Source organism: Sceloporus undulatus, chromosome 5 (genome assembly GCF_019175285.1).
Source record: "Sceloporus undulatus isolate JIND9_A2432 ecotype Alabama chromosome 5, SceUnd_v1.1, whole genome shotgun sequence".
Taxonomy (NCBI): Eukaryota; Metazoa; Chordata; class Lepidosauria; order Squamata; family Phrynosomatidae; genus Sceloporus; species Sceloporus undulatus.
The window spans coordinates 108198212-108226151 of NC_056526.1; the positions used below are offsets into that span (position 1 = coordinate 108198212).

Below are 27940 nucleotides of genomic sequence, written 5' to 3' on the forward strand. Positions count from 1 at the left end.
AGCTCACAAAACTACAAATCCCAGGATTCCTTAGCATAGAGCCATAACCATTAAAACAACGTAAAACTGCATTATTTTTGCACTGAGTTGCAGCCACATATTCCTCTTGGACTAGTACAGTGCAACCCTCAGAAACAATATAAGCACAGAGCACACTCATAAATATCAGAGAAAAAAAGGTTGGGTGGATGGGAGGGAAAAAGTTCAGAAAGTCAGTTGTAGTACCTTCCTTACAAAATTCATCAGGTGGGCTGACAAATGCACATTCATCACTTAATGAATACAGTATTGAGAGACAAGTTTCATATGTAGGTGAACCATCACAGAACTAGAACTTCAAACCTAGCTGTTGCATCACTTCTATAATCTAAATGAAAATGCACTTCAATGGCATCAATTCATTTCTGCATATCTGTGAATTGGGTCACAGAGTTTTCATCCTCCTTTCTCACTCCAGACCAACATTTATAGTGTGTGCGTGTGTGTGTGTGGATATATGAGTACTTCCTTCTCTCAATCTATTAGGCTATCAGGTACTTAAAACCTAGACAATTAGGTGTGTGTGATTATGCTGACTGGTCTTATCTTGACCACCATCTGTTGTGAGTTTTCTATACAATCTTGTATCTGCATGAAATGAACTATATTTTTATAGGCCGTTTCTGCAAACATGTCATTTAGGCATGCAAAGGTATTCTGCAGAAGACACTAACAAAGTGTTAAGCTTATCAGCAACAATTATGGATTGGAAGTCTCACTATTCCTTGCACATATTGCTTTTTGCTGAAGATCAGGACATCTGCACATGACCTAATGTGTCTAGCAAACCAAGATTGGTAGTAAATCAACAGGTGCAGTGATATTAATTCACTCCTTCCAAGAATAAGGCTTCTAATATAATATCATTAGGATCTATAATCATATACATTTTTGCAAAAATGTAGTCAACTGATCCGGTCCAAGTTCCCACTAGACAATTTTAGAAGAAGAAAAACAACATACTAGATGAACTGCACTGGTGACAATGGGTTGTACTGATTTGCCCCTTGGTCTTGACAGAACTATAGCCTCAGATTTAGCTTTCAACTATCCCAGCTTCTGCTAGCCTAGCAGTTCGATAGCTTGTAAAAATGCAAGTAAATATATAAGTATGACTTTGGCGGGAAGGTAACAGCATTCAGTGCAGTCATGCGGGCCACATGACCATGGTGTCATCTTCAGACAACGCTGGTTCTTCAGCTTCGTAATGAAGATGACGGTCAGACATGGTTTGACAATCGTGTCAAAGGAGCAACTTTACCTTTTAAACTCACTTCACACCAGGGCCAAATTGATTGTTCTGGTATAAGCACAATTGCATACATGGACTATACAAGGAATATTTACAATTCAGGATTAATTTTGCACAACATTTGCTCATGGTTTACTTTGTGCAGGAAACAGCATTTTCTGCACAGAAAATAGTCTTCACAAAACGTTTTTCCCCTGCACAGAAAATGCTGTTTCTGCAAAGAAAATGTTTTCTATGGGGAAAAAAACCCAATTTGTCTAGAATAATTCCTGAAATATGAAGGTTCTCACCAGTCCATAATTCTTATTATTTTGTTTTCTTCATAGTCAAGAAACATAGGCTTTTTTTGGAAACCATTTCCCAAAAAATTTGAATATTCTTCTCATCCCTATCTTAAACAAAATTACAAATGAATATACCTTATTCATAATTCTACAAGAAATTATATTTGTACAATGTACTCAGTGGTTAGGCATATGCTTTCATGCAAAAGATCCTATAATCAATCCATGGCAATTCCAGGTAGGTAAGGATGTTGTCAGAGACTCTGGAGAGCTACTGCTAGTCAGTGTTGACAGTAATAGGGTAGATGGATTTATAGTCAGATTCATTGCAAGGCAAGTTTTCAGTGTGTCTATATCGTGATGGCAGTGCCATCAATATGCAGCTAAGTGCTGGTTATGACTTTTAAACCATATATGACTCAGGTCCAGGTTATGTGAATGATCATCTTCACCCATAGGAGCCTTCCCATATTTGGATCTTGTGGGAACAAGGGAGAGAGCCTTCTTGGTGACTGCTCCAGATGTTGGAACCCACTTCAGCGAGAGCTCAGACTGGCACTCTTCCAGCCATCTTAAGACTTAAAAAAGAATCAGCAGGCCTTTGAAGACTGAGTGTGGCCTTGCATAATTGTGTTGTACTCTCTGCTTTGCTCATTTATCATTTTTAATAATTATGTTTTAACTCATTTTAATTGTTTGGAAGGTTTAATAATATTAAGGTACTGAATGGTTTAGCAGCCTTTTCCACCTTGACCTGGGTACCGTTTCTTGAAAACCCAGTAAAGTAGAAGATATGGCAACTGTCCATATCCCACTAAGTGGTGGCTAGTGACCTTTGTCTCATTGAGGTGGTAAATCTGCTTTGGGTCTTAGTTCTGATTTAAAGGAGGTATCTGAGTTAATGAACCAACTTGGGGTTAAGGTTCAGCTGTGACTGCCTCAATTCCCAGTATTTTAAGACACATCTGGCCATCTTATCACTAGCTCACACTGAAAGCAACTACAGTGGTCCCTTGATATCTGCTGTGTTTGGTTCCAGGACCTCCCATGGGTACCAAAATCTGTGGATGTTCAAGTCACATTAAATGCAACGGCACGGTGAAAAGTGTCTCTTATATGAAATAGCAAAATCAAGTTTGCTTTTTGGAATTTATATCTTTTTGGGAATATTTGCAAGATGTGGATGGTTGAATGCATAGATTAAGAATATGTATATGGAAGGTCAACTGTTTCACATTCATTCATTCATTCATTCATTCATTCATTTAAGAACATTTTATGCCACTTTTCATTTAAAATCACAAAGCAGTTTACAATGAAAACAGAGTCAATAAAGTCAATAGCTAATAATATGGAATAACTGCAACAATCAGATCATTAAAAATAATTAATTAAAACCCGAGGTAATTTACAACATTAACAATCAAGATAAGAGCCAGAGGAATTAACAGATCTTTTGTTCATGACAGAAACATTCAGCACCGGGAGCCCACCTAAACTCAACAGGGAGATCATTCCATGTGGTGAGTGCCACAACAGCAAATGCTCTTTTATACACAACTAAACAAGCCTCACTAGTCCATTTGCATTCAGAAACAAATTTAGAAACAAGTGGTGAGTTTGCATGCATTACCATTATTTTCCAGTTAGCCCAGTACTGACTTATGACTGGAAGGTTGCCAGGTATACTTTTCAAGGGTTTTCCCAACCCTGTTCTCAGACAATAAATTTACCCAGATAAATTTAGGAAGGCCTTCTGTATGTGAAACATGTGCCTTGCCACGGAGACAGGGCCTTTCAAATTGTCATAAATTATGTGTTCACTCTGTTGTATATAGTTTTTTTTTCTCATTTCCAAGGACTGAAACTCACAATAATTACACTGAGATAAATTCTGTATTCTTCCAGTGAGAAAAGTATTTGTAGATGGTTATTCTGCCTTTAGAATTCTTAGTGATTTGAAAACTAGCTCACTTACTTTTCTCTAGCTACAAACATGTGAAAAAGACTACACACAGTGTTAAGTGGATTGTGAATAGACCCCTAAGGCTAAATTCTTCCATTGATTACTTTAGACTTAGTGCTGCTCTATTAATGTCAACAAAGTTGGTCAAAATTAATGCCAGTATAGCTGACAGAAAAATACGTGTCCCCACCCTCCCTTTTTAATTTGCCTCTCATCTATAATAGATTGTATTTTGACTGTGGATTATTGAAATAAAAGAGCTAATGAAACACTAGGAGGGGCTACTAAGAGCAATAAACTTTCAACTATAAAATTTATATTTTACCACTGAAAATTTCAATTCCAGCTACAATGGCTAAAATAGCTTTCCTCTATTTTACAGGGCCCCCTCCTTTTAAAAAAAAGACTTCCAAGGTCTGTTGGAACCATATACAGTAGATGGGGTTCTTTAATATATTTTATGCAACTCAGAGGATATTGAACCATAAAAAGGACATCAAAATCATGGCAAAGATTCCATCTACACCAGGGGAAAGTGTTTTAAAAGGAAGTTTTCTCAATTTTCTGTTTGATACAATAAAATTTACAGCACAATCTTGTAAATGTTAGTGGCAATTCTGGTCCCATGAAATCAAGCTAATATGAGGATTTTTGCTTTAGTGCCATCAGCCAATTCCTATGTATGGCTATCTAGAATACCATTTTTCAAAACATTTATAACCTGTACAATGTGCCCCGTATACTCAGGTCCTCTGGGGGACATTTGCCTCAATCAGCCAGGACTAGACTGACAACTTTCACCCAGGAGACCTTTGCACCAGCCACCCCAGATTGTGGAATGACCTGCTGGGAGAGATTTGACATCTAAACATGTTGTTTGAATTTAAAACAGTATTAAAATCCTATCTCTTCCTGCAGGCCTATCCAGTCGATTTTAAACTATGGATTTTAAATTAGTACATATTTTATGTCTGGATGATATTAATGTGTAATCATTGTCTTAACCCTATGTTAATGTGTTTTAAGCTGTGTTTAAAACAGTTTCATGTGCTTGGTTATGTATTGTACTTTAATCTACCCTGCCTCAAGTCTTGGGGAGAGGCTGGTAAGAAACAACAACAACAACATATTTATTAGGCTCAATGCTAAGTAATTTCACACAGGATTTCAGGCTGAGTTGGTTTGAATATATGTTGGTTTGCACCCATTACTCCCACAGCAGCCTGGATCAGATGATATTCTCCCAGAAACTGTGTGGAGCAATAAAATAACTCCTTCAACCTATTCACCAAGAGCCTTCTGTTAAGCCTCTGCTCCACATGTTGTACAATATTTAGATACACATATGTTTATATGCCTGTATTATATTACACTCATACATGGAATTGGGAAACATACAATCTAGCTGCTTGATTCCAGGACTGCATCTTCACTGCAGAAATAATCCCATTTGACACTACTTTAATTGCCATGGCTCAGTGTTATGGACTTCTGAGATTTGTAGTTTTGTAAGCTATTTAGTCTTCCCTGTCAGTGAGCTCTGGCGTCACAACAAAATACAAATCCTAGAATTCCATAGCATTGAACCATGGTAGTTAAAGTGGTGTCAAGCTGGACTATTTCTGCACTGCAGATTCAGCCCAAGCTGCTGATATCATCAATGGCAAGTCAGGGAGCAGGAATTCCACTCTGGTTATTAGTTGAACTTTCAAATAATTACTAAAAGTGCCAAATCCCAGCTCTCAAAGCAGATTCAGTACAACGGATAGTTGCTTTAAAATTCAGATTAAAACCTACAGCAGATTCAGTGTCCCATTAACATGGGGGCTCCAGCCATGATTGGATGTCATTAATAGGAGATATTAAATTTCCCAGCTCTGTATATAATATTTAGGTACAGCAAAGAAAAACAGATACTGTACAGCAAAGGATTAGTAAAAATAATGATTGTCTTGGCATTTAGTAACACCGCTCTGTACTATCTATAAAGCAGATTATAACACAGAAATTCTTAGAACATGTGAAGCTATGTCAATGGTACTATTATCCCCATATAGAGAATCAGGACAGAGAATCTATAATAATAAAAATACAGTAAATGTCTTTTTGTGACTCATCAAGACATTATGTCAGATGCTGTACACTTTAAGTGTATTTTGAGTAGTTAAAATTGCAACAGCCAGTTTCAAATGGAAAAGTGGAAATTTTAAAAGAGGGACTTCCTAGAAACTAAAAAGTAAAGAAGGATCTGTCATGAGTCATGAAGAAATGGTGAATAGATATTTCAAACATTGTTTCTGAATGGATTCACATGTAATATCAAATCATGGTTATTACATGATTTTGCCTTAGGTTCTTGTGCTGAATCCTTGTCTGATGCACTTCAGTTCAATTACTTCCACTTTCATATAGTACAATTTTATGCAACCCCCCCAACAATATTGTACAACAAAAAGGTTGCACAAAATCAGTAGTGTTAAACAGCAAACCCATTAGTGATTTTGCATAACAAAAATGTTTGCAACATTGTTATTTTCTACATAAGAAACAGCAATATTGCACAACAAAAATATTGTACCAAATCAGCAACAACAATAACAACAACACTTACATTTATTTATACTGCCCTTTCCACTAAAGGGCAGTACGTCAGAACATAGGCAACAAAAAGTGAATGATAAAACACCGCACTATAAAATAATAAAATACTATACTAATATGCTAAAAACAAACCAAACCAAATCCTGCCCAGTCACTATGTGTTACACAAAAAATAGCCACATGGTTTTGTTGTGTAACATTTCTGTTTTTTCCAAGCAGAAAACAACAATGTTTCACAAAAGCAGCAACGTTACACAACAAATAGCCACGTGTCTTTCTTGTGCCATGTTGCTGATTTTGCACAAGATTTTGCACAAGATTGTGGGGGTGGGGGGAGGAGGAAAGTCCCTGACTGTTTCAAAGCTATGGCCGGTTACAAACCGGCACTCGGGACGTCCGCAGGACGTCCCATTTTAAAAAAGGGGCATCTCTTCTAGACGCCCCGGGGTCTAATACGGACTCTGTCTGTACAATATGGCGCCGGCCGTTCCACACGGCCGGCTCCATCTTTACGTATCGGACGCTGTGCATCCGAACGTGTCGTGGCGCCTGTGATGTCGCGAATGCACCCCTGGCGCCTCGCGACGTCACAGAGGTGCTGCAGAAAGAAGCTCCATTTTGGAGCTTCTTTTTTGCTCCGTAAGGGAGCCGCGCAGTGTGGCTGCGACGGCTCCCTTATGGAGCAAACGGCGGCGGCGGCAGACCGCCTCAAAGCGGCAGTCTATAACCCGCCCATGAGACCAAAAAATGCTTCATTGTGCTCAACATCTGTCAAGACTTGGAGAAACCAAAATTTACCATCCCTAATTGTGAACCACAGCTGAGCTGTATAGTGATGATTTGCATACTGAAAAACTCTTGGCAATTTCTATTTCCTCCAACATAACATACCCTGTTTATAATGAAATATGTGACAAGAAACATCCCTTCTGGATACATTGGGGTACTCCTGTGGACAGAAAAAAAACACCAATCCTGGAGAAGATGCACAGTAGCCTAGATTCAACTGGCACACTACTGCCATGCTTATAATGTCATCAAAGCTGATGGTGGTTGCTCCCTGATCATCACTTCCACTCCAGTGTACACAAGCAGCCAGGAAGCTTCCAGATGTGGCTTGGTTCTTCCAGCTACTGTTGTTGTCCAGTAGATGGAGCATACTCTGTCCCCAGCATACAGCTGCTGCTATTGCACCAGAGGCTCAAGGAAAGCTGGAACGCATCTTGATGTAGAGTTCTGATCAATCAGTGGTTAGGTGGACAGATCCATAAATTCTGGATTGTTGCCCTAATTCCATGGACTAGGGGCTCCCTCATCAGATATGTAATTCCTTAATCTCTGGCCCAGGGATTAACAGTAATGAAACCGTTAATCATTAGTCAGGCCCCACCTGGAATACTGTGTCCAGTTCAATTCATAAAAGGATGTTGAGAGACTAGAGCGTTTCCAAAGGAGGGTGACAAAAATGGTGAAGGGTCTGGAAACCATGCCCTATGAGGAATGACTTAGGGAGCTGGGGGAGAAGGTTAAGAGGTGATATGAAAGCCCTGTTTAAATATTGAAGGGATGTCATATTGAGAAGGGAACAAGCTTGTTTTCTGCTGCTCCAGAGAACAGGACCCAGAACAATGGATGCAAGCTACAGGAAAAGAGATTCCACCTCAACATTAGGAAGAACTTCCTGACAGTAAGGGCTATTAGACAGTGGAACACACTCCTTTGGAGTGCAATGCAGTCTCCTTCCTTGGAGGTCTTTAACCAGAGAGAGGATGGCCATCTGTTGGGAATGTTTTGATTGAGAGTTCCTGCATGGCAGGGAGTTGGACTGGATGGCTCTTGTGGTCTCTTCCAACTCTACGATTCTATGAACTATTTATTTTTACTATTTCCCGATTCAGTCTGCTATTGCTGCATCGCTGCTGGAATACTAGTTCAACCATACAGCTTTAACTTTCCATTCCTGTTTGAAAGCAACATTTTGGTGTCAGTTAGAACCTTGAAGGAGATATTTTACACACATGCCCTACAATCTTTTGTCTCTGACTTGGTTGTGCCTCACTCCTATGACAGTACTGATACTGGGGTGGGGGGGCATGTTGCCATGGCCCTCCTATGAGGCTTAACCAAAGTCACCCAGTGGGTTCCCATGTCTGAGTAGGGATTTGGTCATATTTTCCTGGCATTCCCACAGCCACAGGCACACTCAAATAGAAACAGGAAAAGCCAACAAAAACCTGCACTAGTACTAGGACCTCTTAGAGGCTTGCTGCTATTAAGTGTAATTAAATCTGCATTTGTAAAGTGATTGCTAAATAGTATAGGAAAGCCTCCCTCTGGGCAGCAGGTTTGTTATGACATAGCCAAGACTGAAATATTCTGCCAATTTTATTAGGGTTCTGCACTTCCCTCCATGGAGCATTGGTATGATGATATTCAGACACGTCTTAGCTGTGAAACTTGGCATGCAAGGCTATTCTGCAAACTGGTGACAAAGTGTGTCAACTTCAATACAAAGCTGTTTCTCCCGCTCTTTCTGGCTCTGGGCCTGGAATGACTTAGCCTGTCTCAAACTGGGCATGTCCAACTTGGCAGCAGCTCACAGTTGCTGCCTTACCCTCCGGCCGACAGGATATTTGTTCTTAATGGGAAAATCAGTGCCAATAGCACTAAGTGCTTAAAGACTGTGTGTGTTCTTAGAATGTAAGATATTAGGAAGCGTAACACTCTCTCTCTCTCTCTCTCTATATATATATATATATATATATATATATATATAATCTCAGAGTATGTATGTGTAAGCCATGTACAAAAGCATATACAGCTGGCCCTCCATATCCACAGACTCTTTATCCATGGATTCAAGTATCCATGACTTTAAAATATTCAAAAAATATAAAAATTCCAAACAAGCAAAACCTGATTTTGCCATTTTACTATTAATTGTATTTAATGGGACTTGAACATCCATGGATTTTGGTATCTACTGAGGGTCCTGGAACCCAAACCCAGTGGATACCAAGGGCACATAGTTAAATACAGCAGATGAGTAAAAATTCTGAAATTCATTAAGTTCATAGGCATCACTTAGGCCTGATCTATACAAATAGCCAAAGATTTATAACATATGAAACATACTTAAATCTGCAGGGAGGAAAGCACATAATTGATCAATATCTATTCACGTTATAAAATGCTTTCTGCACAAAGAAAAGGGTATTTCAAGAGAAGATGATCTTAGCCTCTTCTTCTTTCTTTCTTTTCTTTTATTTTTGGAAAAACAATCAAATATCAGAAATAAACTATTGACCAGATTGAACTGAGGTAAAATATCTTGTTGAGAAATAATAACACTTTGCAGATGTACAGAGCTTTGTTGTAATAAGGATGAACCTGGAAATGATTGATGTTTCTTGAAAATAAAGGCATATCATGAAGTATGGGATCAAAACTATGGAAGGGTCCTTTCTGTTAAGGGACTTGAATTAAAGATTAAAAATGAGTCATGCTTTTACAGTAGGTGAATAGGGCCAATCCAAGATCAGTCAACATGCTTTACAGCTCAGTGAAAATTTGAACACAGGTTCCTAGGTACAGTAACAATTCTTTATCCAAATGATGCCATTTGCTATATAAGGAGTATCTATTGAAGCTCTTACTGAAGATATTTTCATAATTTAGGGTGCATCTACATTGTAGAAATAATGCACTTTGACACCACTTTAACTACCATAGCTCTATCCTACAGAATCTTGGGATCTGTAATTTTGTGAGGCATCAGCACTCTTGGCAGAAAAGGCTAAAGACCTTGTAAAACTACACAACCAGGATTACTATAGGATGGGGCTACAGCACTTAAAATGGTGTCAAAACTGCATTATTTCTACAATGTAGAGGCATCTTTATCTTTCTCTCCTGCCCCCTCCTCTTCTTCTTCCCCCTCTCTTTACATAGTCTAATGATACGTAAAGATAAAATTCAACCGTCTATGTGTGTTTGTCAAACATCCAGCAGTTTCTCATGCTCTGACCTCCACAACAGCCACATGCCAAAGCTGAACAAGTTTAAGAAATAGCATGTTGAATGCACTGGAAAGAAAATGCCCAAGGGAGTAAACCATTAATAATAGCCAGCTGTGTCGTGACATATTGATCCTAATACAGCACTGACTGAAAATACTGGTATGTCTTTTCTTAATGGATGAGATTATCAATGAATGAGATTATCTATTTTTACTTGTAATTTTTAATGATGTTTTTATTAATAACTTCCTGTGGATTTATTTCAAATACAGTTCCAAAACTGCAATTGTTTTAAAAAAGTAACTACTCTAAAGAAAAAGTTTTAAAGTTAGACTCTCTTGCAGACATATACTCCACATTTCTCTATAAGGAAACCTTTACATTTACATTTATTAGAAAGTACCTCTTGGTATTTCTGCACTCAACAGACAAGCAATAAAATGTCTGTGAAGGAAAACCACAGAAGTAAAAAACAAGGGAACTGAAGAATTTGCTAAAAAATATTCTAACAGATACGAACCCCTGATTATGTTCTGCTATGCAGAATTATTTCCTAGACCATTACAAAAATAAAGTTACTCCGTCTGTCAAAACACCTGTTCTCTATGTGAAAAGGGGGGAAAAAGAACTTCAGTGTTTCCATTAGATTCCAGTCATTATATTTTATGTATAGGTTTGGAAATTACACCTTTAGGGCAAGTTCCGACAGTGGTCTTCTGCTGTCACAACATTGGAATCCAGTGGAATTAGGGGTGGGAAGTAACACAATTGCCATACTTTTTGTGTGTTGTAAGTCCCCATCTGTAACTGAATGAGGTGTATAATCTCAGTAATAACTAAATTAGACACAGGGATGTAGCAAGGAGGTGGCAATGAGGACCCTATCCACTTGGGTAAGAATTCTGCTCTCCAAAGAAAATTTTCTTTCAGTTCCTACATTTCTAGCAAGATTGCAACCTCAGTTGATTATTTAAACTAGACATCCAAATAAAGAAAAAGAAAGAAAGAAAGAAAGAAGGAAATAGCAGAACCTTGCAAAACACTAACACTTCACAAACGTGTATCTGCAGCTGTGTGTGAAAATTCATTTTCAGTGGTGACACATGTGCTAAGACCATACATGCCTCCAATGCTTCACCAGAGGGAGAGTTAGTAATCAAAGAGTTAGTAATCTTGGCTTTTGAAAGTAATATGCTTGAAGGAATTTTTAAGTGGGCAGTTTCTCCTCAAGCTTTTAGAGAAATCAGACGTTATTAATAGTTCAAAACATTGATGTAGAAGGACTTGTACAATATGCATATCATGCCTGGTTATTGTTATTTAGTTTATTAATACTGTTTTGCATGTGGAAAACATTATATTTTAGAAGCCTCACAACATACTTCCAAATTAAAATGCATAAATTGTTGTTACTAGTATCATTATCTATGAAAATTGAAACTCCTTTTATAGTGGCAATGCCCAAACCTTTCTGCTTCCCCTCCAATTTCTGTCTCTGTTCCTGTCCCTGAAAATTGTTTTGCTTCACCCCTGTTTATACACAGACACGAAGGGACTACACTACTTATACAACCTGAATTCCCCTCATAGTAAGCTATGAGCTGTTTACATTACACAGGCCCAAAACTCTGAATTGGGTCTAGGCTGTTTGCATAACACCCAGACCCAATTTGGAGTTTCCACTCTTGTCCTGTATTTAAAAGGCTTACCTTTTGCTCCAGAAAACCTGGAGCAAAATGCAGTGATTATGACTAGCTGCCTTGCTACACCCTCCCTGCAAGTCCCTTCCAAGTAACTTTGTGAGTTGTTCTGAGGGCAGAACAAGCCTGGGCGACTCAGACTGACCTGTGCCTAGCAGCTGGATTTTATTAGGTAAGGGGCGATTCAGGGGAAATTTGGGGCCAGGATACCACAATTTTAGCAATATGAAGGCACACCTGGGAAGTAATTTGCTCTTTTGTTGTTAACTGCCCTCGAGTCGATCTCGACCCATGGCAACCCTGCTGATGAGACATCTCCAAGACCCTGTGTCCTCCACTGCTCTGCTCAACCTCTGCAAACTTATACTCATGATCTCTGTAATAGAGTCCATCCATCTTGCATGTGGCCTTCCTCTCTTTCTACTTCCCCTCTACCTTTTCTAGCTTAGTAAATGTCCCAGCTCTTTGAGGTTTTCTGCTACTAATCTGCATATCTCAGATTGTTGATATTTCTTCCTCCTATTTTCACTCCTCCTCCTCCTCCTGTGTTCATGTCTGCCATCCTTCCAATATGTTCTGCATATAGGTTGAACAAGTAGGGTGATAAGATGCAGCCTTGTTTGACTCCTTTGCCAATTGGGAACCATTCTGTTTCTCCATGTTCTGTTCTGACAGAAGCCTCTTGTCCTGCGTATAGATTCCTCATCAAGACTATCAGATGTGTTGGCACTCCCATGTCTTTAAGGGCTTTCCATAACCTTTCATAATCTATGCAGTCAAAGGCTTTGCTATAGCCTATAAATAACATGCTGATTTTCTTCTGGAATTCCTTGGTGCACTCCATTAACCATCATATATTTGCAATGTGGTTCTGAGTGCCTCTGCCTTTCCTGAACCCAGCTTGAACCTCTGGGATTTCTCTCTCCATATATGGTTAGAGTCTATGTTGTAGAATTTTGAGCACGATTTTGCTTTCATGGGATATTAGTGCTATGGTTCTGTAGTTGCTGCAATCTTTTGTGTCTCCTTTTTTGTGGATGATGATGTATATTAATTGTTTTCAGTCTGTCAGCCATCAGTTTTTCCCCTATATCAGTTGACATATGTTAGTTAGCACTACAGTTGACTCTGTCAATGTGGATTGCAGCAGCTCAACAGGAATATCATCTGTTCCTGGTGTCTTGTTATTCACCATTTCTCATATTTGTAGCTTCTACCTCATTTTTTAGAATCTGGGGTTCATCTTTATATGGCTCTTTGTTCCATATGTCCTTAATTCTGTCATTGCTTTTATATAGTTCTTCTGTGTATTGCATCCATTGTCTTTTTATTCCTTCCTGGTCTTCAATTATGTTATTTTTTATTGTCATAGAGCATCCCAGTCCTTTGTTTGAACTTTCCTTTGTTTTCCCTGATCTTGTGGAATAGGTCTCTCGTGTTCCCCTTTTTGTGTTGTTGTCTTCTATTTCTCGGCTCATTGTAGTATTTTTCTTAGCACTCTTATTTTTGATATGAATAATTCGTGATCTGTATCACAATTGGTGCCTGGTCTTGTCTTGGCCACCAGTATGGAGTTTCATCATCTTTTACTTCCAATTATATAATCTATTTGGTTTTTCTGTTGGCCATCTAGTGATGTCCATGTGTATAACCCTCTTTCTGGTTGGAAGAAAAATGTGTTAACAATGAATAGGTTGTTGGCTATCTATCAGGTGAAAACATGCTTTGTTTCTTATGCCTAATCCGAATCTGCCTACTGTTTTCAAATCCTCTTTGCTTCCAACTTTGGCACTCAAATCTCCAATAATCAGCTTGACATCCTATGCTAGTGTGTTGTCAGTTTCTTCCTGTACTCCTTCATATAATCTATCAACTTTTTCTTTTCTGCATCTGTGGTTGGGGCATATCCTTGAATTATGGTGATATTCACTGGTTTCCCATGTAGTCTTGTTGGGATGATTGGGTCTGATTTTGCATTGTATTCTATGTCTGCTTTCGCTATACCTTATGCATCCCTTTTTAACTGTATGTTTTTTACTGTTGTAATCCGCTTTGATTCCCTGAGATTAAGTAGAATATAAATAACTAATAATAATAATTATTATTACTACTCCTATCATTATCCTTTCTTCATATAAAAGCCACCCTTTTCTTTGAGTCTTTTCATTCCCTGAGTAAAAGACTGTATGGTTGTCTGATTCAAAGTGACCCATTCCTGTCCATTTTAATTCACTCACCCCCAGTACTGCTATGTTCATCCGTTCCATTTCCATTTTTACTATGTCTGGCGTCTCACATTCCAAGTCCCTATTTTATGTGTAGTGTTGCTTCTGATTGCATTTGTCTTTCTGAGTGTGTGTCTACTACTTGCCTCACCATCTTTATTTTTTCCTACTCTCTGTTAGTGCTCTGATCCTGACTGTGTCTCACTTGAAATGTCTCATCATAGGGTTTACTAGATGAGGGAGTTACGCAAGGAGGTTCTTAGGATAGCAAAATGAAGTACAAAATTGATTCCTCATCATTGTACCGATTGTCATCATAAACCATGGACTACTAGGAACCCTTACCAGAGCCTGCCTGGACTACTCAGAAACACCTGCAACAGATGTCTAAAATGAAATTAATAGTGATTAACATAGATGCAATTTGAGGAGGATTCATGCTAGATTGGTGCCTCTCAGATACAATTTATCACTCTTAATGTGGTGCTCCATTCCCACTGACAGATTCTTCAGTCTCCTTAGTTTACCTCAATGCCAAAGACCTTTGGCAAGGAGGAATTGAATTACCTATTTCAGGTTTTTAGTAAAATGGTCTTCAATGACAATTTTTGAGGACAACCTATATAACAGAAACAGCAGTGATGCACATTAATCAGTTGTATTCCATGCCTGTAACCTTATCTCATGGCACAAAGCAGGGTTGTCTACTTTCTCCATTGCTTTTTGCTATACCTATAAAGTCTCTCACATCTCAAATTTGGGGAAATTATTATTACTGCATATTAAAGGGCCCGCCATCAAAGGACACCAACAAAAATCTCACTTTTTGCAGAGTTCATGTTGTTATTGGAGGGAGGGGGAGGATTTGAAACCTCATATACATATGAAATGTACCTTTGGACATAGTTGGTTTATTTACTGGTTTGAAAACTGATTTTCATAAATCCACTATCATGTGTCTGAACCCACAATTAATGAAGCAAAGGAAATGGCAAATCATTATAGCCTTTAACTTGAATTCATCTGGTTTCCAATACTATCTCTCATAATCACAAAATGGTGACCAGGTGGGTGTAAATAAAGATTAAATTATGGTCACAATTGAAACCATCCATGCTTGGTCAAATAGCTCTTTTGAAGATGTTTCTTATGCCAAAACTAGTTTTCTTTTTCAAATGCTCTCTATTTCTTCTTTCGCAGTCCATGATTAACAAATTTAATTTTGACAGATAAAAAAAACTAGATTTACAAAATTATCTAGCTATAGATCTAGTGTAACTGGTGGTTTGGTGACTCCAGATGTCAGAATTTATTTTTCAGCCTTTCAGTTAACCCAGTTTATCCAAGTAATTCAGACACCTGCAACTCTAGTACGTACGGAGTACATACAAAATGGCAGTGCCCTGTTCACACAGGCACCACCATTTTGACGTAATGGCCACGTCGTGTCCAAACAGTGCAACGCGGCTGTTATGTCTTGGCGCCACTGAAAGGCGCTTGTGGTGCCCTTTCAGCAGCACCAGAAGGAGCTCCGTTTTGGAGCTCCTTCTGCCACGTGTATCACTGGTGCAGCCTTTAAACTGCCGCACCAGCGATACAGAGAGAAAGGGGCCGAGCGGCCCCTTTCTCCATTTCCCTGCCGCTGTTGGGGTGTCCTTGGGGCATGAAGCCCCAAGGACACCCCTTTCCAGGCCACAGGGAAGTGGCCTTCTGCCACTTCCCCGAGGCCAGGAAAAGCGGCAGATTGGGGCCTCCAGGGCTGCCGCTGTGGCAGCTCAGGCCCCGATTCAAAGGGGCGGTCTGTACATCACCTTAACTCCCCATGGAAGATTGATGGGAAAAAGTTTGGGACCCCCTTCTCATGGAAAAATTGTCACACAGCATGATGGTGATTAAAGGTCTTGTTATTTTTAATCACATTTTGCTCTCCCTTTAAAGACTACACCAATAGTAATGCTGGTTTCTTTCATTCACCTTTCCATTAAACTCTCTTCTAGAAAGTGTGCTGACACCTCTGGTATCTCACCTTAAACTTAAGCCTCTAATATATATTTCACTCTTCTTGTATCCCATGTATTTGCTTATCTGTTTTGACTGTTGTCAATGAGTTTGTTAAATAATTTTAAAAAATAAATAACAATCAGATATAGCACGTCCTTATACAGATAGCTTGAAACTTTCAAACTCTCTCAGTAATGGGATCAATCTCAGGAAGAAAGGGAAGTATGAAAAGTGATAACCACAAAATTAGATTTCCGTTCCCCTTGAAACATCTCCTGGGAATATTCTGAGTGAAGCTGCTGATGGGGTGGGGATGCTGATAAGGTATTTTTGGTAACTCAGCATCCCATTGGAAGTCTTGCTATCTTTCTGATTAAGTGTTCACTGACCAGAATGACTCAATTTATCTTTCTGATTCCTTGATATAACAGAGGTCATGGGAAGGTTTAGATTTCTTTTCCCTAACCAGGCTGCTCATATACAGCTATAAAAGTATTCTGTAAAGAGAACACAAGCTTGGTAAAGAACTTAGACATTATTCAGAGGCTTAAGTAGTAGATAATTTCACACAGTCCTGTAATTACTTTTACTTTTTTTATTCACTTCCTGGTCTTAAAATACATTGTAATATCTCAGATTCCAATCTATTGTCTACTCAAGTGTGCTGAAGACTGAATGCCTTGTCTCAAAGTAATACAAAAACAAATCCTCAGTGTCTTCACTCACTTTGAATATAAATTTCAGTTGACTCAAACTAAACATGCTGATGTCCCTATAATATCAATGGTACAGTTTTACTTGCTTAACTTACATGTTACAAAAAGATTTAGCTAAACTATTCAATGGCTGTTAAGAACAATGTCCTTCATTCCTTTCTTACATACAAAACTTAAGAAAATTGCTATCACCTCTTCCTCAATGAGAAAGAGTGTTTCAGTATGTTAAGATATACTGCCAACTGCCTTGAGCTTTTTGAAGCTTGAAAAGAATGCTTTCTTGGTGCCAAGTGATTCCTTTTCATTAGCAAGTGAAGATTTGTTGTTAGGACCACAGCTGTGAAAGGGGTAAAAGTCTCCTTCTACTATGTTTTGATTCTAGTGGCAGCTGGTCACTTCCACAGGTGAGGCATTGAATTTGCTTCTGGTTGTAGGCCAAATATTTAAGGAACAATCCAAGAAAATCTATCTTCCAAATAGGTTCAATATACTGCATGATTTTTTAAAGTTTGGATTAACCCCAGATTCAACACCTATTTGGGACTCCACTGATGGCATGCACACAATAGGTTTGTAAATAAGGCACAGCACACCTACATAGGTTTCCGACCAACACACACCCAAATACACAAAGCAGTCTCTGAAATGTATACTTCCTTTTCCTTCTCTTTCTCCTTTTCCCATACTTGATATTTGGGTAGAATTTTAACAAACATAAATCTTTTGGCTATTTATACTTGAATCGTGAATGTTTGTTAGAATACCTGAGCATTTGTATACCTCAGCACATTCTCCAACATGCATTTTATTCAGCTTTTTTTACAGAGCATGTTGGGATTTGTCTCAAGGCGATTGCTATCTCGCTCCATGCTCTGGCTCAAGTCCCATTTGCATCAAGTCTGGATGGAACAGCAAATTGCAAATTAATATGAAAGGCTGCATTTTACCTGCTAACAAACTGATGTGTATAGGATAACTTTGCCAGCCTGCTACATGCTTATAAACCACTTAGGTTTCGTATCAATCAGCCAATCTTTGTAGTCCCAGGTCAGTTCCAGCTGAGCCATTTCTGATAAATGTACTTCAAAGTTCTCAGGCGAAAGTGGAAAGGGAATGCATGCACAGGAAGTGTTGAAAGGGAGCAAAAGATTACTGGAACTATAAGATGCAGTTGCTTAGCAATGTGTATATGTTGTCAACAAACATACTTCAGAAGCGCATACTATGAAACTCCATGTGCCTCACTGTAGGAATTCCAATTTTTGAAGCTACTTTGATTCTGTCTTCTCTTTCTCTCCCATAGGAAATGTTAGGATGAAGCACCTTCACTAAAGGAAGTCTAAAATTTCCCGTCAATTAAAATTTGGCACAAAGTATCAATTGTGGAAGCAGAACTTGCCAAGTTCCCTTTTCAAAGAAACCTCTGACACCCTTACAGGATCTTGAACTAGGGAAATCAGTTAATCAGCAAGGGCTGCCTAAGTGAGACAGGAAGCAATAGGTGGGTTTTCTTACAACAGAGACTATGCTGTTCTGCCAGAAAGTAGATAGGAAGATCTCTTGTTACTTGCCACATCTCCATATTTGGAACAGAAACTTCCCAGATATCTACAATGGCCTTTTTCTTCACACTGCAGGAAACTATTGAAAGAGTCAACATGTGAAATCAAGATAGCAATACTGGATATTCAACATGGCAATTACACAGCTTTCTTGTCAGACTAACTTTGTGAGGTTTTTTTGTTTTGTTTTTATTGTGTTTTGCTTTTTGCTCGCCAAAGAAGCAAATGCATCTGAATGAAAGTTCTGGAATTACTAACATTACTAAAAAAAAATAGTGTACCAGGATTGTGATTATGCAGAAGTGCTAGATAGGATAAGTATTTCAGGAGAGCAGACCCACTCCATTGTGTGTGTGCGTCTGTGGATGTGTTTAAGGGAACAGACAAACATTTTCAAACCCCTTTTTATAATACCAAAACTAGATTGGTAGGAGGGTCAGAATTCACTAAAAGAAGTATTTATTCACACAGCACAGACTATCTTAAATACTGTACCTCCTTGCCTGATTTTTAAGATCTTTAGCAGAAGATCAGGACCCAGGAGAGAGCCTTCTTGGTGGCTGATCTCAAATTGTGGAATCTTGGCTGGCCATTTGTCTGTTGTCTTTATACTGGTCGGAGAAGACTTTTGTTATTTAGACAAACCTTGTGCTCTCAGTTTACTATGGCGGAATGGTCTTTTAATGGAGTGTATTATATTTTTATCTGTTTAAATATGCTTTTAAATTGTTTTAATTTAGCAGCCACAGCTGCTGGACAAACCTCTTCTAGAATGCTAGACAAACCTATTCACAGCCTCATAGCCTGAAAAACCCTAAAAAAACTATGGATGTCAGCTGTGAAAGCCTTCGACCTCACAACAAACACATTATACATGAATAGATGTGCTACCTCCCCATAGGATCAAAGCTTTTGCTGCTACTGGAAAACCAAGATTGACTACTAATCATAGCTTGCTGTTTTTTCCCATCCCAAGACCGTAATCTTCATGGCTGGTAAGGAATAAAAAGCAGTGTCAGCCACACATTGTAGATTGGCCCCTTTGGGGTTCACCAGAAAGTCATGACACCAAACAGAATCACCCATTTGGGTTACCATTTCATGAAGACAAAGGAGCAGCATACCAGTCTTGGCTTGAGCAGGGGACGCAGATCCACTCAATCACATTACAGTATCATAGCCCTATATTCCACTTTAACTGCTATGGCAACTTTCTGTGGAATTCTGGAGTTTGCAATTTACCAAGGACTAAATTCTGGCTGAGAATTTTAAATGCCCTTACCTCAACTGCAAATCCCAGGTTTCCATAACCTATTGTCATGACAGTTAAAGTGGAATATAGCACTACAATGATATAATGTGATAGGATCTCTTGGGTGGGAGTAGGAATGAAAAGATTATTCAGAAATAATTCAAAACAGTAGAAAATATGTTTGTTTGTTTTTTAGTTTAAAGAAATGCCAATGAGGTGAACGGATGACAACCTTTGCAGTTCAAGACTTATTCTGTGCAAAATTTCGTCATGGTTGTTGTTTGTTTTTAACAGAAAGCAACATTTTCTCTGCAGGAAGCCACTTTTTCTACACATAAAATTATTCTCTATACAGAACATGTTTTTTCCTGTGTAGAAAATGCTATTTTATGTGCAAAACAATCATACGCAAATTTTTCACAAAACATGTCCTAAATTGTGAATAGACTCCATTAATCATTTGGCCTTTGAACACTTTCTTGCAGCAGAAAGAATATTGCTAAAATTGCTCCTTGCTTCCTTTGAGAAGATAATTAAGAAAGAATCACATCCCTAGTTAGGAGACTGGTAAAATAGGAAATGATGGCCCGTTACAAACAGGCATTAAGTACGGACTGGGTCCGTATTAGGATTGGAAAGGGGCATCACTTCCGGATGCCCCTAACCCTAATATGGACTGAGTCCATACAAAATGGCAGCGCCCGTTCCACACGGGGTCTGCCATGTTTACTTAGCGGATGCACTGCGTCCGCACATCACGCAGTGCATATGACACTGCGAGTGCGCCATTGGCGCCTCGCGGCATCATATCTGCACCGCAAAGAGAAGCACCATTTTGGTGCTTCTTATTTGCAGCGTGGAGGAGCCTCGCGGTTTGGATGCTGGGGCTCCTCTGCGCTGCAAATGAAGGCGATGGCAGATCGACCCTTCTGGGCAGTCTGTAACGCGCCAATATGTCTTTATTAGTGTAATCTCAGATACAGAGAGGTATAGGAGATTCTTAATGTCAGGAAGGGAAAGGAGAGATAGATATTTAAAACCTATCCCATCTTTCAGTTCTCCCTCCATCCTTCAAGATCCAGGTTGCCCTATCAGCATGACTTTTGATATGTTGCTGTTGTGTTTGACTGCCAGATCAGTCTACAATAAAACAACTAATATACATGACCTGGATGGTTGAGCTTGGTGAAATTGATCTGTTCTATCTTTGTCCACTTGGATACTCAGTGCCAAGCTAGAATTGGGAAGCTACTTTGTTTGCTAGCAATAGCAACTCATGAGGAGTTGTTGATGGCCATTTGGGTGATCTCTCAGAGTCTTTCATTTTTATGATTTCCTTTCATCTTTTTGAATAGCCTGCCTTAATTTTCTGTTTGCCGTTCAGGCTAATTTGCTTAGTTCTCTATGAGTAGCAGAACATATTACCCATGCCCCAGTTCTCTCTAGTTGCTAGATAACAGGTGGAAGACACTGTAACTTAAAATCAATTGCTAGTACCAAAAATATTAGATCAATTAATTTACATAAGTGTTGACTTACTGCTCAGCACCTGATTCAATGAGTCTATTCTAGCTGGGACTATTGGTTGGATTTAGGATAATACTGTATGTACTAAAATCCCAGGATACAGAGAGGTCAATGGTTATACTAAAGAGAGATTAAGTGCATTTCTCGTACATTGGATGCCCATCTATATTTCACTTCTCTCTAATTCCTGGATGCCGAACCAGATTTCCTACTTCTTTTCCCCTCACAAAGCCCTAAGTAGCATCTTTTACTTCCTTTTTCATATTTTCTCTTCTGTGCTTTCCAAAATGAAAGCTGAGATGTTTGGGTTTTTCCATATTTATCAATCTGGGGCATAATTTTGCCACTTCGAATGTCAAGACCCCAGGCTATATCAGTTTCATAGTGCTGTGTGATTGACATCATTGTAGAGGGAACCATTTAGACTCCAACAGAGAGAAAATACAGCATACTCTCTAGTATTGTTACAAAAGAAACCTTTAAACTTAGGTCATGTTTGAGGTTACCAGTGGGGTTCATAAGAGCGACATACAGTTAATATACATTTCAAATAAGCAATGCAGCTGTTGCAGCTGGTGCTTTGCTATGGAATTTTAGTTTTCAGTGTGGAATTGGCTGTACCTCGAGATTAATAATCACATATTTTAAACAAAAACTATGGCTACAAAAAAACCCCAAGAATCTGATTTATGGAGTTCCAGGCAATTACCAATTTGAAATATCTGCTATCTTAATATGAATATCCTGATACTCATATTATATGACATATAGGCCAATTCCTATTCAGGTCTTAATGAAATTTTGTTAAGATATTCTTGACCATGAGTGTCAATTTTAGAGGCTTTGTAAATGGTAATACATTCAAGATAACTGTGAAAAACTTTAGTAAGAAAAAGAGAAATGTAACATCTTTTTTAATTGGTCCTGCTTTAAAACCAAACAAACAAAGCCTATGATTAAAAGGATGTTAATTCCCAACATCTTGTTCTGGATTTTAGTGGAAAATGTTAGAGATGAATTAAGTCCAAAACAACAGATTAATATTTAAAGACCAAAGGCTTTAGTAGTATTTGTATAAGCTTGCATATGAACATTCTGATCTCTTGCCTCTACTCAGGCAACTTTATTATCTTCTCACCACTCTTACTCCTCACATAAGTCAATTTTTATTTTATTTTAAATATACCACCCCCGGCACACACACAGAGAGACATGAAGAGAATCAACAGTTCACTGGGGAGTGGATTATGGTTAGTGAACCCATTTTCACTTGTGACCTGAAATAGTATTAGGGGACAGACCTTAGCAGCTGCCATTATGAATATTTTAGCAAACCATCTCTGAACATCAAGCCACTGATATATACACTTGGGGATTTGTTCCGACTATTGCAAGCATAGTGATTTCCCCTTTGGCCTATATGGAATGTGTTCATTTTCCGTGTGATTAGTAAGTGTTTCACATCCTTCACCCCATCCCCATTTCCAATTTGCAGTCATGTTTATCCCCAGTAGATCTTAAAAAAGGTGAGGGAACAGGAGAAGAAAGAGTGATGGGAAGAGAAAGATTGCATGAAATAACTGTTTTCTTTTCTATCCCCCCCTCCACTTTCATAAACCACAATAGGAGAAAATTAACATCACTTAAGCATCAATGTGTTCTTGACAGAGAAGACCCCTGAGGCCTTCATGGCAACTTCTTGACATTAATGAGGCTTATTCCATTCACAATGGTCTACCTATTCAGTGTGCCCTGCAAATTGAGGGTCTCAGTCATTAGAAAAATGAGGTCAAACTTTTAAGAGCCCTTAAATAAGGGGGAAATTATATACTCATTCCGCTACATGTAAACCTAGCCACACAAGTTTACGGGTGGAGGGGGGTGTAAGGGAAAAAACAACAACTCTTGAAGCCAACTCTGTTAAAACCAACTCATAAGTAAAGGGGGGGAAGGGAACTCAAAGCTTTAAAAATTAAAAAGGGAGTTTATGAAATATTGAATAGCTTTACAAAAAGAGACAAGGGGGAAAAAACTCATAAAGATTTGTACTTACCAGAATATCTTTTCCAGCCCACTTGCACTCGTCCCTACGGGTATGAGATACAGGCCAAACAATCTAAAGATGCAAAATAAAAATCACATTATGTCATTTTATGCTTCAACAATTTGGAATTGTATGCAATGTCCTGAAAATGCTTAGCACCCAGTATCTCCCTCCCCCCTGCTAACTAATATATATATATATATATATATATATATATATATATATATATATGTTCTAAATGGACTGATGCTGAGAATGTAAAGAATAAAGTACTCATGAATGTGATATTGTTTCTTGTTTATTCTTTACAGGCTTTCACTACAACTAAAGGCCACGTGGAACCAAGAAATCAGCCTTGCCATCCAACAGAGCAAGTGGCTCACAATGTCATGATCATAGAGTAGCATATTAATATTGTACTGGAATACACCTTTCCATCATCACATTTTAATCACCATTCTTAGAGCTATGTTTACAGGGATATCCAGACAATAGTAGAGGCTATTGACTTCATCATGCCCTATTTGTAGGGTGACTGCTAATTCAATGGCTTATTTTAGAAACAAAATGCTGGACCACAGGTTCCCCTCCTCCCTTTAAACAATGAAAGCAGGAGTGGAGAAGCCGTCACCCATCCAGTGCTGAAGTACTCCAGCACACATTAGTCCCAGCCAATATGGTCAGGATACAATGTCCTGGGTAATGGGATTAATAGTACAACAAACAACAACTATAAGGCCACAGGTTCCCCAGTCCTACATGAAAGCAATTCTGAGGTACTTATGACTGGTAAGATTTGCTGCTATTAATTATACAGAGATTCACAATCACACTGCAGATTTTGTTCATTTATTAGTTATCTTGGAACATCCATTTCATTTTCTACAGCAACAGCCCAAAGACCCTCTTAGTGAATTATTCATGTCTTTCAAAAAGCTTTCAGGAATTGCATATAGAATAAAACATGATTTTCAAATAATGCCAGGCTAACATCCAGTCTGCAGTCTTGATAATGCAATATGAATGGCAACCTGACTGAATTGCAACCTTAGTTTTAAACCCGTTTGCTGATAAAGCAGGGCAATGCTTACTTAGAAAAATATGATAGATTAAGTCAAATTTAGGCGAAGGGGTATACTGAAGTTTGGTCTTTTGATTTTAAAAAAGCGCTCTCACGTTTGAAATTTTCTGATATTTAGAATAAAAAGAAAATTCTCCTGTAAGCCTATAAACTACATTGACATTTTCATGCAAAGAAGAAGGAAGGAAGGAAGGAAGGAAGATATTGCTTTGGGTTAGAAAGTGTCAAGAAGAGGAAAACTCTGGCATGAAAATATTTGGAACAAAATCAGGAGAAATTGCTAGTCTGGAGGAGCCCAAAGATATGATGGTCACAGGTTTACATGATTTCAAAAGAACAGAACAATTTGAAACATAGCTGTATCAACAGTTAGTAGCCATGTTTGCTAAAATAAAAGAATTCCATGGTTAGATGCAGTTGCTGTTGCATGCCTTCAAGCCATTTCTAATTTATGGTAACCCTAGGGTGAACCTATCATGGGACTTTCTTGGCAAGATTTGTTCAAAGGTGAAATAAATTTGAGCATTTATTCCTTCTTCTGAGGCTGAGCTGCCTAAGATCAGCCAGTGGCTTCCATGACTAAGCAAGAACTAGAACCCTGGTCTGCAGGGTCATAGTCCAGTGCTCAAAGTGCTACACTACATAGAGATCTCTGAAATCAGATGCCAACTGTGCCCTGGATTTAGGTTTCCAAAATCTAAATATAATTGATACTTCCAACTAGAATAGACCCATTAAATCCACAGGATTTAAAAAAATGATGACTTCCCATCCATTTATTCAATAAGTTTATTCTAGTTGGAGCCAGAAACTAATTTTAGGCCCAAATTCACATGTTGCAGTTTGCAACCACTGAAAACAAGATTCTGAATTATTGTATATATTTGTGTATAAATCAACATAATATATAAGTGAAGGGCATATTTTAGGACTAAAATTATAGATTTTGATATGACCCAGGGTAAAACCTAGAGACATGCTACAAAGTATGTGAAGGATTAAGTAAAGGAAAACAATGACAAAGAATGTACAAAATTTTAGCAGACTTAAAGATTTGTGTTCACTCTAAAGACTGGAGGGATGAGGAGAGACCTATGGTAAATGATTAGTGAGGGCCACCATGTGCATACTAGAGCCTTGCCTTTCTTGGCTTCTGGAATCAGCTCGAGGGGGACTGGCCAAGTGGATAAAGGGAGCAGTGAATGCTTTACTGCAGCAAGGCAAATTTAAATCCTGCCTAAAGGAGGCAGTAGTGAGGCTATGACTGAAAAATACCTCCCTGGATACCACCATTCTAGATAATTATCGGCCAGTCTCTAAGATTCTATTATTGGGAAAGGTTCTGGAGTGAGTGGTGGCCTCCTAGCTCCATGGATTTCTAGATGAAATGGCTTATCTATATCCATTTTAATCTGGCTTCAGGCCTGGCCATGGCACAGAGACAGCTTTGGTCACCTTGGTGGATGACCTCCGCAGGGAAATGGATAGGGGGAGTGTGTCCCTGTTGGTCCTGCTAGATCTCTCAGCGGCTTTCAGTACCATTGACCATGGTATCCTTCTGAGCCATCTTTCTGAGATAGGACTTGGGGGCATTGCTATGCAGTGGCTCCGGTCTCTTTTGGAGGGACAGACTCAAAAGGTGGTGTTGGAGGACTCATGTTTGACTCCTTGGCCATTGGCCTGTGGGGTCCCACAGGGTTCTGTTTTGTCCCCATGTTGTTCAACATCTACATGAAACCTCTGGGAGAGGTCATCCGGAGTTTTGGGGTGTAATGTCATCAGTATGCGGATGGCATCCAACTCTATCTCTCCTTTCCATCCAACTCCAAAGAAACCATCTCTGTGCTGAACCAGTGTCTGCTGTCAGTAAAGACTGAATGAGGGCAAACAAATTGAAGCTTAATTCAGACAAGATGGAGGTGCTCCTGGTCAGTCGTAAGGCAGATCAAGAAATTGGGGCTGTGCCTGAGCTCGATAGGGTTACACTCCCCTGAAATCTTAGGCTCGCAGCTTGGGTGTGCTCCTGGACTCCACTCTGAGCCTGGATGCCCAGGTTTCAGCACTAGCCAGGAGTGCATTTGCACAATTAAAACTAGAGCACCAGCTGCACCCATTCATTGAGATGGCAGATCTGGCTACAGTGACACATGCTTCGGTTACATCCTGTTTGGACCCCTGTAACACACTCTATGTGGAGCTGTCTTTGGAAACTGTTTGGAAACTTCAGCAAGTCCAAAATGCTGTGGCTAGAATGCTGAATGAAGTCAGTTTTAGGGAGTGTATAACTCCTGTATTGAAAAACTTTACTGGCTACTGGCTTGTTTCTGAGCACAATTCAAAGTGCTGGTCATGACCTATCAAGCCCTACACGGCTTTGGTCCAGATTATTTGAGAGAATAATCCTTCAGACCCCAATTCCTCATCACTTGAATAACATCACTGGAATCAAATAGGGTGGTGAAAAGCAAGAGTTTAGCCCATCCCAGGAGAACATAAAAGAAGCACTGACATCCTTTACTCTTTCAGTGTTTGTTTGAGAGAGAGAGAGCACCTAGATCTGTTGCCACTTGCACAATTTTCCTGCCGGAAATTCAAAAAAATGAAAAGCAGTGCTGCAGCAGAGAGAGTAGAAGAATGCTGGTGCTTCTTTTAAGTTCTCCTGGGATGGATTAAGAGTTGAGGTGCAGCACTTACCTTGCCCCTTGGATAAGTCAACCCAAGTTTTTGAGGTCAATTTTTAAGTAAAATTTCTAGACTTATACATGACTATACATAGTAAATGACACTATGGTATATGTGGAGACTGATTCTGAAATTAAGCCAAATCTCCAAGTAGATCAGAATTCACTTTCCAATAATTTGTCGAGAAAACCCAAATCAGGATCCTCTCTCGCATCTTGCATTATGTTTAGATCCATCTGTAAACCTGCTTCATGAATATAATTGCCACCAAGAATCACTGAACAGAGATTATTCTGTATGCAAATGGCAATTGCTCACAGTCCATGTGAGAATTATCCATAAATTCACACAGCTCAGAAGAACATTTTCTTCCTCTCTAGGAGCACTCTTTTAAAATAAAAATATCCCAGATGTTTTCTTTATTATACTAAGAACCGCACAGATCATCCAAATAAATAATCAATTTCCTTTGTGGTTGTTGAAGAGAATAGGAAATACCCAGATTTGCTTTCATCTGAATTCTTGAAGAATACAAATGTCTTTTTCCCTCTTCACTCACAGTAAAATACCAAAGTGCTTATTGGTATCTTTTAAGGAAACTAAGGCCCAAGACAGACGGGCCAGAAGAGATGTGCTGGCGCCGATTCTAGGGTTTGGGAGCATGCACCAATCACATGCTCCCAAACCCTATTCCGTATGGACACCACCATAGTGGTGGCCTCCCATCAACACTGGGACTGCTGTGATGACGCAAGCGTAGCACTGTGTCCATACATTGGGGCACTGCACTTGCATCATTGATGTGCCACAGTGCAATGATGACGGTACCCACGCACGTCAAAAAGAACCATTTTTCCCCAGGTTCTTTTTGGAGCAAAGGGACCCCATGAGGTTTGGCTGCTGCGGGCTCCCATGGGAGTTAAAACAGATGGCTCCAGCCCGCCCTTTTGAGGTGGTCTGTTGAGCCCCTAAATTAACCAGAGATTTAT

The 27940-nt window shown here is 39.1% G+C and overlaps 1 protein-coding gene across 1 annotated transcript in view; it reads right to left on the reverse strand.

Moving 5' to 3' along the window:
- The window catches only part of SEMA3A (semaphorin 3A), a 228779-nt gene that overhangs the window by 104281 nt on the left and 96558 nt on the right, over positions 1 to 27940 (reverse strand). Inside the window, exon 4 of the mRNA XM_042469819.1 lies at positions 23198 to 23260. Within this exon, the coding sequence (XP_042325753.1) occupies positions 23198 to 23260 (63 nt within the window). The remainder of the gene's footprint in view (positions 1 to 23197; positions 23261 to 27940) is intronic.